The 13684-nt window shown below is 35.2% G+C and overlaps 1 protein-coding gene and 1 long non-coding RNA gene across 11 annotated transcripts in view; one reads left to right on the top strand and one right to left on the bottom strand.

Moving 5' to 3' along the window:
• LOC135167689 (uncharacterized) overlaps nucleotides 1-12849 on the top strand; it is a 30918-nt gene extending 18069 nt beyond the window's left edge. For 2 of the 8 annotated variants that reach the window (XM_064131143.1, XM_064131141.1), the window contains exons 4-31: nucleotides 755-1015; nucleotides 1129-1461; nucleotides 1531-1703; nucleotides 1761-1872; nucleotides 2675-2838; nucleotides 2969-3190; nucleotides 3266-3525; nucleotides 3619-3782; nucleotides 3875-4148; nucleotides 4219-4461; nucleotides 4541-4673; nucleotides 5379-5547; nucleotides 5609-5657; nucleotides 5727-5859; nucleotides 6159-6315; nucleotides 6388-6516; nucleotides 6724-7050; nucleotides 7338-7443; nucleotides 7535-7682; nucleotides 7786-7885; nucleotides 9104-9265; nucleotides 9829-10123; nucleotides 10227-10368; nucleotides 10697-10896; nucleotides 11206-11358; nucleotides 11546-11669; nucleotides 11770-12328; nucleotides 12400-12849. In XM_064131143.1, the coding sequence (XP_063987213.1) occupies nucleotides 755-1015; nucleotides 1129-1461; nucleotides 1531-1703; nucleotides 1761-1872; nucleotides 2675-2838; nucleotides 2969-3190; nucleotides 3266-3525; nucleotides 3619-3782; nucleotides 3875-4148; nucleotides 4219-4461; nucleotides 4541-4673; nucleotides 5379-5547; nucleotides 5609-5657; nucleotides 5727-5859; nucleotides 6159-6315; nucleotides 6388-6516; nucleotides 6724-7050; nucleotides 7338-7443; nucleotides 7535-7682; nucleotides 7786-7885; nucleotides 9104-9265; nucleotides 9829-10123; nucleotides 10227-10368; nucleotides 10697-10896; nucleotides 11206-11358; nucleotides 11546-11669; nucleotides 11770-12328; nucleotides 12400-12626 (5519 nt within the window). In that variant the 3' untranslated portion in view covers nucleotides 12627-12849. Of the gene's footprint in view, nucleotides 1-754; nucleotides 1016-1128; nucleotides 1462-1530; nucleotides 1704-1760; nucleotides 1873-2674; nucleotides 2839-2968; nucleotides 3191-3265; nucleotides 3526-3618; nucleotides 3783-3874; nucleotides 4149-4218; nucleotides 4462-4540; nucleotides 4674-5378; nucleotides 5548-5608; nucleotides 5658-5726; nucleotides 5860-6158; nucleotides 6316-6387; nucleotides 6517-6723; nucleotides 7051-7337; nucleotides 7444-7534; nucleotides 7683-7785; nucleotides 7886-9103; nucleotides 9266-9828; nucleotides 10124-10226; nucleotides 10369-10696; nucleotides 10897-11205; nucleotides 11359-11545; nucleotides 11670-11769; nucleotides 12329-12399 lie in introns of those variants that run through there. The other 6 variants (XM_064131142.1, XM_064131144.1, XR_010299908.1 and 3 more) reach the window with 6 other exon arrangements.
• Nucleotides 1319-8723, bottom strand: LOC135167692 (uncharacterized). Of its 3 annotated transcripts, none has more exons than XR_010299911.1 (5): nucleotides 8671-8723; nucleotides 7492-7599; nucleotides 6417-6935; nucleotides 4199-6302; nucleotides 1319-3505 (listed from the first exon to the last, which is right to left on the bottom strand). It is a non-coding gene; the product is annotated as an uncharacterized LOC135167692 (long non-coding RNA). The 3 variants fall into 3 exon arrangements; XR_010299910.1 differs by having other exon boundaries at nucleotides 8675-8711; XR_010299912.1 differs by having other exon boundaries at nucleotides 8552-8687.
• Nucleotides 12850-13684: the final 835 nt, after the last annotated feature.

The following is a 13684-nucleotide window of genomic DNA, read 5'->3' as shown; positions in this document are numbered from 1 at the left end:
GGGTGGGGATTAATATGTGGAGGAAGAGTTATAAATCAGTTATCTTGGGTCAGCTCAGGTAGCCACCAGTAACGTTTGAGATTTTCTCTATATTTATATTCTTCATCTCTTGGAGAAATGCTGATGTCACCTGTAATTAGGTCTTTATCAGTTAGACAGTCAATGTTCTGTCTGTACATCATTCTTGATGGGTGTCTACCCCTTTTGGCGTGATATATGACAGGAATATTATTTATGTCCTGGATGTAGTTATTTCTGTCTAGATAGAGAAAGGCTTCAGGAGGTATGAATCCTGTGTTGAGGGTTTTAGGTAGATAGAGAAAGGGGCTCCTATTAAGTTTAGAAGATAGCAGTCCACCCTGTGGACAGTGGCCTCCTTCCAAACTTTGTGATTACTAAAAAATTTTTTAAAGTTTGACTGAGGTGATCTAAATTTTTTAAGGCAAGTTCGGAGACATTTCCTTTCAAAGACACGTAATAGGTCCATTTAACAATTATTTATTGTAAACCAGGTGGGGCATCCATATGTGAGAATGAGTCTAACGAGTGCTTGGTAGCCGATAATTCTTATAATCGAATCACCATAGATTACTTCTTGACTGACTGCTCAACTCGACCCCCATCGAATGATCCATTAGGGAACGATGATATTAGAGAACTGGACCTTAGAGAGAAGAAAAATTATAATTAAAGACGATTCATGTTATATTTATGTTATTATAATTATTATATCATAATGATTCGGTTAAATTAGATATATTCACACCGGGCGACGACAGACTCGTTCTGGAATGCAGGGTGAGAGCTCAACCTCCACCAGTGATAACGTGGCTGAAAGATGGAAAAGTTATTGACATGGGCAACAGGTACAGACAAAGTGATCTACCAGAGGGAATTTGTCGGTTAGAAATATCCAATCCGGATGATTATGATAATGGCATGTACACCTGCAGGGCAGAGAATAAATCAGGATTCACTGAATGTAATTATCCTTTCACATGTCACGAAAATGCAGGTAAGAAAATTGATCCTCACAGAAGAATGAATTTATTTTTTCGTAGTCTTAAGGAGTGGCTTCATAGGAAAATCTAATTAAAATTCTGACCTATTTTGGGTTTATGTTCACAGTGACGTTGAATTCCTGCGGAACGAGTATTGAAACCCGTAGAAAAAGACATAACCTAACTACTGATATGCATTCCACTATGGATTATGATATGTATTCATCCATACCCTTTGATTCATTTGATTTTGAGCGTTCACTGCATACTCACCGAGGAGATAAGACGTTTGGTAATGTTGAATGTGGAAATGTCAAATTTGACGGAGGATACGTATACTTGAAAGAAAATGGAAAGCCAGCAATATTTATATCTCGTCCTGTTGACAAATTAATTAATGCTTGCGTTGGGGAAGATGTCAGTTTATCATTCAGAGTGGGTGGAGTCCCCAAGCCAAAAGGTATAGCTATGTCATAAAATAAATAGAAGCTTATTACCATAATGCGTCTAATTTTCGTAATATTTTTAGTGATTTTGATGAAGGGGTTGGTAGACATCACCAACGGCTCGAGATCATATAAAGAAAGCCACGATGATTATGTTAGGATTACATTCAAGAGGATTGAGGATCTGGACGAAGGAACATACTGTATTCTCGTTAAAAATCGTTACGGCTACGATCGTAGCTTTTTCACAATTAGGGTAATGCTGTCAGTGCTCTCAATTTTTTAATATATTAATTGAGATTTCTGCCTTTAGGTCAGACAACGTGCAAGATCATTGACACCAGCAAGATCAACAGAATGGAGCTTCGAGAATACGAACAAGTACCTGAATTATAGTCACGAGCCAAAGCTATCGGATATGAAATGTAAATATATTATTTATCGTGAGTGCTAATTGTCTACTGCCCATTACAAAGTATCTAAATTTCATTTTTTTGGCTTTTTGTTTTAACTCTTCTTTAATTGTGGCTCGTAGAGGGATCTGTTTGTAATGACTTACTAAAATTCTGACACGATCAGAAGTTGCATCTTATATATTTTATTGCAGAACTTACAGTAGTGAGTGAGTGTACAAATCAAAATATAATTTTGTATTTTAGTCTTGGGGAGTTAAAATCAAGCGTCTTAGCAGCGTAATTTCAGTGTTACCTCAATCCAGTTTCGATCGAGAAACTGTGATTGTCATGGGAACAAAGTGGACGGCTGACCGATTGAAACAACGAAAAAAATTGGTTATATGGTTAATAAAAGTAGTGACTTGGACGATGTATCCAAAACAATTTTACTTTTATCTGAAACTATGATATTCAAATATACAAACAATAATTCAACGCGCAAAACGAAATTCCTTCTTTACAAAATCCTTCAACGAATAAAAAACCAATAGATTAATTCAATCCTTTCTAGAAATTAATTATCCCATCTGTTGGACTTTTAAAATACCAAAAAATCCTGCAACATCAGACGCCCAGACTTTTTGAGCCGATAGTATTAACTAAACAATCGCCGAGGGTTTCGATTGACGCAATCAATCGTTCTGACAACAGTTCCAACTATAATTTTAAAAATCATCTATGGGAAGTATCAATGAGATCTGAATAACCAGATTAGTAATATTGAACATTATCACTTTCTGTGAACATTTGTCTTTCATCTAAATGTTCGCAGTCGTACCGGGTCCTATCTCTAGTGAACCCGTAGTGATTGACGGTGGTAATAGCTGGTTGGCTTTGTCCTGGGATAAACCTGAACAACGAGGACAAGCACCAATCGTTGCTTATCGAGTTGATGCATGGTTACTTGGTGGTGACGGTGGAGCCCAATGGACTGAGGTATTCGACTAGACTTTCTATGTCCATCCAGCAATAGTTAATATTTAGGAATCATAATGACACGAAACGTTGAACAATCGTATCCAAAAATAATAATCAAAGGACTGTATTTGCTTTTTTTGTATTTAAGCTCGGAGTAACATCAACTAATTCGTTCGATGCCTTCAATCTGTGCTCGGGCGAAGAATATAAATTCAGAATTACACCGAGAAATCGTTATGGATGGGGAGAATCCGTAACTATGACGAATTCCGTCACTGTAAGGAAGATGACGGAATTTCCAGAATTTTCAAAAATATTACCAGGTCAATTAAAAGCCCTCAAAGGCACGACATTGCAACTAGATTGCGAGGTGGGTTGACACTAATCACAACAGTTAATCGATCAATGTCAATATAATAATAGTAATCGTATGCTAATTGGGCAGATTAATAATCATAAATCATCGCCGTACATACGATGGTACAAGGACTGCGCTGAACTCGATGTAACCCAGAATTCAAGATTCATCGTTCAAAATGTCGATTCAAAATGCTCTTTGTCGATTCTCGATGTGAGAGAAAGTGATTCGGGCAGATATGTCTGTGATGCAACAAACGTTGCTGGAAGAGTATCAACTTTTGCGAAGGTCCAAGTCGTTACTGATCCAAAGATTGCTGGTGCTGATCTGGAATTACGAACCATGAGGTGAATTTACATTCTTTATGCATAAAAATTGAGTGTGAGTGTAAGAAATTCTGATGAACTTTGGAACATCTCTTTTAAAATTTTTGTCTTCAGAGCAATCGGTAGCATTACTGATAACAGACCCCCAGAATTTACAATGCGACTGCGAGACAGACGTGTCCAAGCAACGTATCCTGTGAGATTAACATGTCAAGTTGATGGTAATCCAGAGCCGACAATTACTTGGTTCAAGGACGAGGAAAAAATTGACATTGAAGGTAGAACTATCTCAATTAGACTTCACAAAATTATTCATTATCTAAGTAATAATAGAAAATTTCCCATTTTAATTATGATATAAATTGTTAAGTGGAAAATATGAGTATATCAAAAGATGACGGCCATTTTCACACTTTGGAAATAAGTCGTTCAAAAATTGATAATACCGGTATTTATATGGTAAGAGCGGAAAATGCCTACGGATGTTTATCATGTCGATGTCATCTTGTTGTCGATGAAGGCATAAAGGCATATCTTGAACCAAAATTTTCACGCTCTCTGGATTCAATCTACACTGTCATTCAAAATGATGAACTTCGAATGACAGCGCAAATAAAGGCTTATCCCGCTGTCGGTATTACTTGGTAGGAGCTTTGAATTTATTTCATACAAATTGATATTTAATTTTACTTACCAGAGCGTCTCCTTTTGCAGGTACCGGAATGGACGGCGTCTTCGTCCCAATCGAAATACAGTGATGTCATTGCATTGTGATGGTACCGTAGAATTGACTTTGGCTCATATATCCCACAAGGATGCCGGTACTTACTGCTGCATAGCGACAAATGAAGTGGGACGAGCTGATAGTAAAACTGTAGTAAACGTTACAGCCAACGATGATGACGTTGATAATTCCCATCGATTATCGATGGAAACTGGACAATCTTCAAGCATACCGTATGCCGTAAAATAAATTAGCGGAATAAAATTAATTCCATTGCACCTGTTGATTGTTATTTAATTATGTGTTTTTCAGGTATTCCAAAGAGCCCGTTTTTATCACAAAACCGCTGTCCACGGAGGCTTATGAGGGCGATAATATTATCATTCTTTGTCAAGTTATAGGTGATCCTAAACCAGATGTGTTCTGGCTTCGCGATTTTTTGAGGGTAAGCCATGAAGATTATTGACAATGGTAGACGAACAACTTTGTGGATGAAACAATGACATTTGTGAAACCTTGGAGATAAATGTCTCAATGACATGCAAAAAACCTTCGGGCATAGCAGTATTGATAGCTCCATCATTCATTCATATTGTGTGGACAATATGAGTAGTATTTTTAGCAGTTGCCATTTACGAATTCAGAGTTTAAAACTTTCTCTCTATATATGGGCTGACAGTGTAGAATCAATCATCTGTTTATTCTCAAACTGTTAGTATGTAAAAGATATAAATTTTTATATTAACAATTAGATATTTGATATGTAAAGTATGTATTTGGAAAGGGTCACGTGATCATAAATCACGAACACAAATAAACTGTTGAAATAATGGTTTTATTCGAATAAAAGATAATTATCAACAATCCGGATATTATCCGCAAATAATAAATGAATACTGCAATTGGCAATGGCAATTGGGTTTCGTAACTATCTCATAATTATTTTGGTTGCAATCTGAAACCGTAGTTTGAGGAGATGTAACGTATCTTGGAGAGGATCATGTGATCATAAATTGTGAACACAAATAAACGGTTGAAACAACGATTTTATTAGGGAATGGATAATTGGCTTTAGTAACTCATAAATAATTTGAAGATATTTATCGATTTTAAAATCACTTCAACCGGTCTTTAAAATTGTTTTTTTCAGCCTGGTTATTATAAAGACGCCCCCCACTTCCGACCGATGGGTCTAGGCCCCCAATATCAGCTTGAGATTCCATACGCCAAGTTGGATTTCACAGGAACTTACTCAGTTATTGCTAAAAATTGTTTTGGAGAAGCTAAAGCTGTAATATCTCTTCAAATTTATGCGAGAGGTAATTTTGACAGCAACGAAAACGAAAATTGATAGCTCTAATAGTAAATATCTTTATATAGATCCAGAAAGTGGACAAGAGATTAATAGGGAGCACACAGTAAAATTAAGGTATGAATTTGTACTGCTGGAAATGTAAGTGAAACGTCAATAATTTTTTGGTTTTAATAACTTTCACAGTGAAATCCAAACGTTGCCAGTAATTGAGAGCCCGCTGAGGAATATTCGATGTTGCGATGGAGATGCTGTTACGTTCATTTGTAAAGTCGATGCTACTCCACCTCCACATATTCGATGGGAAAAAGGAAATAAGGTGATGAATAATTATCGGAATGACCCAATCAATGACAAGCGGGTAGATCATTAAATAAAAGGATAACACGATTTTTTTCAGATTTTTTAGATTAATTTTAATCGCGTCAAGTTAACAAGTAGCAAAAGCGATAAAAAGGTAGCTTTGCAACTCAAGAGGGTTCGTTCCGCTTAAAGAAAATGTATTAATAATAAATCTTCGCGTGGTATCCATTGATTATTCACCAATTTTTAATTTTTATCGATACAAAAGCTTCAATCAAACATTCAAATAATACCAATTTCATCATTGTTTCAAAGTTAGTGGCACTGCAAGACGATATAAGTTTTAATTTCGAGAATGGAACGGCACAATTGCACATACAACACGTTTATCCAGAAGACGAAGGCGAATACGTTTGTGTAGCTTACAACGATCTGGGAAGTGCTTCCACCTCAGCCTGCCTGATAGTCGATGGTAATTATTGATTAATAATTCATCACTCTCGATAATTAATGAAAATAATCAAAACTGTTTTTTATAATTTAGTGCCTGAAGGTAAAGAAATATCTATTCACCAGAGATTGAAGAAGCCAATTCATTTGCTCTCTCCAAATGCAACGCCTGTTTCAACTCCAAGGTCAACGCCAATACGGAGCCTATCGCCGCTGTGCGTCAGTAAGTTTGTATTGCAACGGTATTTATTTATTTACTTGTCTTCTGTTGGAATATTCCAGAACAGCTCTTTCTTTGTTGCATAAAAAAACTGGACGACGATTTATGATATTATCAGGAGACGTCTTATTGCTTCGAATATTTATTGATTCATTCCCACATATATTCCAATAATTTTTTCTCATTCTCGAAATTGTATTTCATTCGCAGTACGATCACCAACACAGAGAACTGAACGACGTCCGAGAATACCTTCTGCGCCAAAATTCTATGCCATACCCCACAATCGTGTTGCTGAAGAAGGAGAAACTGTTAGATTCCAATGCGCCGTCACAGGACATCCAATACCTCGCGCAAGTTGGGACAAAGATGGAATGACTCTTGTATCATCTACCAAAGTCTCGGTCAGAGAGAAAGATGATCTGAGAATTTTGGAAATTATGCAAATTACGTGTGAAGACGCTGGCCTTTATCGAATAACATTAGAAAATGAACTGGGTAGAGTAGAAGCAACTGCGCGACTCGAAGTGATAAGAGGTTTTCTAGATTTTCTTTCAGGAAGAGAAATATTCAATAAAAACTACGGATCTTGTGCGTTATTGCGGTACGGAATGTGAGGGAGAAAAATATTATTTAAATAAAATAATCGTAATTTTTATTTGAATTTTCTGCGACAAATTACGAATTACAGTCGATTTTTCCCCCTCACTCCGGTAATCGATAGGCGAACCTGAGTTCCATCATTTTTACGGAATATTTCTCTCCTTTTTTAATGTTCAGAGACGTGAATTGTTGTGTATTTGGAATGAAATTTGACGTTGTAGGAAAACAGGGATCATCATCAAGGGGAATCACACAAACTTCTCCGATACTCATGCATTTAACTAAAGAATTTCCACAAAATGATGGGGCATTGAATCCAGAGGTCAGGTGCGCAAAAGTTAATTATACAGATTCAAAAATATTTTTTCAATTTACCGCATGTCCCAAGCCCTTCTCAAAATGAATTATCACCTTTAAGGGAAGAATTCCATCCTGACGAGGGTGAGAAACAAAGCCCTCGCGTTATCTCATCAGCACGTGTCCCTGCAACCATCAAAGTTCATCTTATTGTGATTTTATTGGGCTATAATGGCTGTCCAGGAGAGATGATCCAGCTACTCCATAAAGTATGAATAATCTATTTCAGTGCTAGAATAAATTTCAAAACTCGAAACACTTCTAAATGCACGACATTCATCACATAATCATGTCGATTTCCTTCAATTCTAGGATGAAGAAATGATGCTGAATAATCACATGAAAATTCAAAGAATAATTCTGGAAGAAGCAGCTGAAAGTCGTCTAAAATGTAGAAATACTCGTGCAAAAGGTAAATCTTGCTTTCCTTTTTTGTAATGACGTATCGTGATTTTCGAGTGCGAGAATAGTATTCTGTACTTTCCAATAAAGAAATGTAAAAGTCTAAAAAAATCATGAATTAAATAATGACGAATATTATATCATATGTATACATATATTACATGTACATATAACATTATCTTGTAATTAAATTAATGGAATTTCAATTCACTAATGTATGAGGTGTGCCCTGGGCATAAATCTAGAGTATTAAAAAATACAGACAGAAAATCCAAGAGAGAAGAGATCAGAAATTCATTTCTTTTTAATTAAAACTTCAAATCATATTTCTAATAAATATATAATACATTGCATAAAAATATATACTTTGACATGCATTTGATATCTCAGCTGTGAGTGCTAAAAAGCTGATAAAAAACGTAGCATGTTTTTTTAAAGACAATAATTAACTGCAAATGTTATTAAATAATCATTAAATGGAAAAATCAATCACAAATCAATAAACACAATGGGATAGTATACAAATATATAATAAATTCATATTATTCATTAGAATACCGCACAACATTTTGGAAAACGTTGCACTGGGTTTTTTGAAGAGAAATTTTCTAAAAGAGGAAAACAAACAAGGATAATATCCTACAATAATAAACCAACAAGAATGTAAACGATATACCATTTTTTTCCTCAAGGTTGTCCTACAATTTGTGATGGATTTAGTTTCCCTTTATTGTATTATAATGGTATTCCGAGTAATTCAATTCGTAATACGTATCTCGGACGATACTTAATTACCTACCACGTTGTCTCCCTCATCTTCTCCATAGGAATCTGAAACTGACGACGTACTCTCACTAATAAACATGGATGTAGAATGTCTAAGATAGTGCATGTATACCAATACATATCTGTTCTCCCCACTAAATCCAAGGTCTAAAGTAAATACTTCCATGCCTTTGGAGTTCAGACGTTCAGTTGCTCATCAGACAATCTAGTTACCGCATTTCTCGAGAGCATACTACATCGATTCATCGAATTATGTAGGAAATATTTCCCTTAACTCAGCACATTGCAACAATTACATGAGTTCAATGCACCGGAAATGGTGCACTTATTATTCTTGATTCAATGATTGACTCAGTGTCATTGGAATGGGAAAACCTGTTGGAGTGTGTGATAGATTAAATGAAATATTTCGATACTCAATTCCTTCCTTTTCTTTTTCTAGATTCAGAAAGTGTGATAAGATCTGGGGACATAGCATCAGTGAGTGGTGAATCGAGAGTGTACAGCTGTGATTTTCTAGTTTTTATTTTTATATCGAAGACTGAAAATATCACAGACAGAATGGAAAATTCATCGGTAAAAATCGACGGGACTGACGAGGAAGGTACAGCAAATTTTGCATAATTTTATTGATAAATATTACTTAATAATACGGTGGTACGATGAAATTGGTGCATCTTCAGGTGCTAATGTTTGGTATTTATTGTACTGATTTTCTGAGAAGACACGAATTGATATTGAGTTCATAACTGTTTATTTATGATTTACATTGAAAAATTATGTCACTCTTTTTCTTAAATTTCTTCCCTTTAAAATATTGATATTAGTTATCTACTTAACGAAAAGAAAATAATTCGACGCTTTCACTCGTATAAAATTATTTTAATTAGCTCTTCTATTCTTCTTAAGAACTTTTCTAATTTTCTTTCCATAATAAGAATTGAAATTTGATCGTAGCAATGAGCAGTACCGGTACGTCTTAAAAGACGTTGGTTGTGTGTCCATTAATGACAAAAAAATATAAATAAATTGACACACAATAATGACTAATCAATATAAATTCATTAAAAATAATATTATATAAATTAATAGCACCCATTTGCCAGTTAATAAGATAATAACTTCAAAATGGAGTTCAAATTTCTAATAAAAACTTGAAATTTAAAGATCTAAATGAAATATCAGAATCTCCCATCGTTGAAATTATGCCGAGATATCTGTTCGACGCCTACTTCGAAACCCTCGAGGAAATTGGTAAAGGTCGATATGGCGTTGTTCGAAAAGTAATCGACAAAACAACGAAAAAACATCGAGCGGCAAAGTTCATTCGGACAATTAAATCCAAAGATCGCCAACAAGTGCTGAAGGAAATTGATATTATGAACGCAATGGACCATCCTAAGCTCTTGCGGTTGATAACCGCCTTCGAAGGTTCCAAAGAAATGGTTATGGTCATGGAATAGTACGTAGTTTAATCCCATTTGTTTATTTGGCTTCCTTAAATCGATAATTATTTTTTCATCTCATATCCCATAACAATTAAATCATCATTAATTAATAAACAGTATCACGGGAGGAGAGCTATTCGAGAGGGTTGCAGCAGATGATTTCACATTAACAGAAAGAGATGGTGTACTTTTTGTTAAACAAATTTGCGAGGCAGTCGCTTATATGCACGATAAACACATTGTTCACATGGATTTGAAGGTATGGGCAAGACTCCAGTAACGAAGTGGTACATCGAGATAAATTACTTTTGACTGGCATCCAGATTTCCATGAATATCTCAGATTCAAAGGCAGCTGATTTTCATTATAATTAATTTTCATTATAATGTTTTTTGTGGAGCAAATAGAGTTCTCTGATAAATATTATTACAAAAAATCGGCTATTTCTCATACATTCGGAGATATTTATCAACAACTCAACTGAGAGATGAATTAAATTATCAATTATTATTATCACTTCGTTACTAATGATTTTTTAGATCATTCATGTGAATACAGATCGTTTTTATCTGAATGACAATTTCCAGCCAGAAAATATAATGTGCCAATCTCGCACCTGCCATCGAATTAAATTGATCGACTTCGGTTTGGCTCAAACACTTACCCCAAATACACCAATACGAGTATTGTTTGGAACTCCAGAATTTGTGTCACCGGAAATCATCAGTTTTGAACCGATTGGGCCAGAGTCAGACATGTGGAGCATCGGAGTCATTTGTTATGTACTGTAAGAAATTAATTCATCATTCATTTTATTCTGAAAGAAATCATTGTAATGGGTTGAGCTGACAATTGCTGACAGCTGCTGACCTTGTCTTTATTGTCAATTTTTATTAATTAGAAAGAGGACCTCGAAAAAAAAACAGTCCTCAAAGTTATTTTGCAATCAGGTCATTGGGTCGGATCTGATTGATAAAGATTGAAAAGAGAAGAAGACAAATAACTCAAATTATTAATGTTCTGTTAGACTACTTAATTATTGGATAAATAATTTGGAGAAAATTATAAAATATTGAGCGGGTGATTTTTGTTACAGATTGACAGGATTATCCCCTTTCATGGGTGACAGTGATGCTGAGACATTCGTCAATATAACGGGTGCTGATTATGATTTCGATGATGAAGCCTTCAGTGCAATTTCCGAAGAAGCCATTGACTTTATCAGTTCGCTTTTGATTAAGAAAAAAGAGTACGTAGTCATTAACATTCTAACTTCCCACCTAATAATATACTAATCAGTACTCTACCCATCTCTAATGATTTAATTGGGAGAAAATGAACCAAAATCAGTTAGAGATAATCAGCAAACGATGAAAAGTATGATTGGAGAAAAAGGAGTTTCCCTTTTCGGTTTTCAAATTAATGTCCTTTTTCAGATTAAGAATGTCAGCGAAGAGTTGTCTAACGCATCCTTGGCTGACGCAGTGCGCCGAGAAGATGAGCCAAGTAGTGTTATCCACAGATAAATTGAAAAATTTTATTATCAGACGAAAGTGGCAGGTGAGAATTTATTAGTGTTACATCTAATTCAAAGTTTGCGTTAGTGTGTTTTGATTAATTAAGCATGATTTTTTGCATGGTTTGTTTCTCGGTTGATTAGAAGACTGGCAATGCTATTCGTGCTTTGGGCCGAATGGCGAATCTTTCAGCTAAAAGTCGGAGAAATATATCGAGCGACGAGGTCTCTGGAAAGATCGATAATCTGACATCAAACGAAAATCCTGATTCGCCCGAGTTAATGTCATACTATCCCAAAAATCACTACTCCCCGGAGATAATCATCGATGAAAAATCATTGACACTGAATGATTCAAGTCTTGAAGAAAATTTCAACTCGAATGCCACCGACGAGAGAACTTCATTTCCACAGGAAAAATGGAAAGAGGAAACGAAACAGGAAATATTTGGTGACAGAGGGGCAATAGCTGTTGATTCAGAGGAGACAAATGCAGTATTACAAGACGAAAAATCAAAGCCGTTATTGTTTAATAATCTCTCAGACATTCACGAAACGCTTCTTAGAAACATTGACGAACTCAGTCCAAATGAACGTGAAATGCCCCTGTTATCTCCACCTTGTTTTACCATTTGTGATGACACTATTTTGTTGAATAAGGATAGTTCTCAATCCCAGTGTGAAACTAATAGCCTCCAACTAGGTGTGTTCACAACTACTATTCATTTTCTCTTTTATTATGATAAATATGGACATATTCTACTATTTTTTTAGATAAAGAAGATAAAGAAGTTGAGATCCCAAGGATAATGACAGCAACGACAGTGGGATCTTTGCCGCACGTGCGAACGGGCAATGTCAGTCGTACTGCGAAACTTTTTGAAACCGAGGATGTATCATTAGTACTCCAGCATTCGTCTAGTCGAGTGAATTTACCTTCTATAGGCGCACGACCGCCAAATGACAGAATTCGCAAAGCCTTCGAATTTTGGAATAAATAGCAGTGAAATTAATTCAGCCATTTTTTAAATAACGAAAAGTCCTGTCAGATATTTCTGGAAATTTATTTTAAGTGAATGTTTGTAATAGAAAAAAAAGTATTATATATTTGATTTAATCTGGAGCTCTCGACACTTAACAAATCCCCAAATCAATAAAAATCATGAACCGAGTGGTCATAAGGAAATTTTAATGTTAATGACAATAAACGAGAAGAGAAAATTATATTGTTATATATTAATGAATTCAATTAGTTGTCGATTCAATTCATTCACATCGCGGTAAAATTTTCAATTATTTTCTTGCTTTGGAAAATTAATTTTCAGTTTTCCTACTATTTGCAAGAAAAGGCCAGATTAGTACGAATAATCTTTGCATTTCCAGCTGATGATTCAAAGCCGTAAACAATTGTTTGCGCATTGTGTGTCGCAAATTCCGTAATTCCTCCCCTCCGCCCTCGCCGATCTCATTAATCATTGGAGGAAAGCAATGCATTTCATGCAAGATTCGGTTTTACCCACACTAATGCGGGTTTGTAACTTCTGGTATCGTTCTGACCTGGTGAGTCCATTTCTTTGGATTGTGGAGGTGGGGGATATGAATGAGTGGTAATTATGCGAAGTAGAGGTAGTTACGAGGAGAAGGGACTCGTCAGCCTGCTCATCACGTGGAAGTGGGGAGAAGTTCAATCAGAACCACCCTTGGATAGGTGTTCCCTTTCACCATTGTCAACTTTTTTTTACCAAATAAACGTTAATTCTGTGTTTAATTTTTAAATAAAACTCGATAGAAATTTTGTGAATTTATGGGTTTTAGGACATTTTTTCCTATATAATCATCACTTTTAAGTACAATTTCTGGATTATTTTGCAATAAAATTATTGAAATGGTTTTTTTCAATAGTTTCACTCCATATTGATAGAGAATCGTTTATAGTTCAATAATTTAGTTGTTTAATTATTGGTTAGTGGAAAAAGTGCAATTTAAGTAGTACATAGTGATTACTACTTAAATGGGATTTATGAGTATTCATTTAAAAATAAATGAAAACATAAGATTA

This window comes from Diachasmimorpha longicaudata, chromosome 11 (genome assembly GCF_034640455.1).
Source record: "Diachasmimorpha longicaudata isolate KC_UGA_2023 chromosome 11, iyDiaLong2, whole genome shotgun sequence".
NCBI lineage: Eukaryota > Metazoa > Arthropoda > Insecta > Hymenoptera > Braconidae > Diachasmimorpha > Diachasmimorpha longicaudata.
The sequence above is the reverse complement of the archived record's forward strand: the minus strand, read 5'-3'. Positions and strand labels throughout refer to the sequence as shown.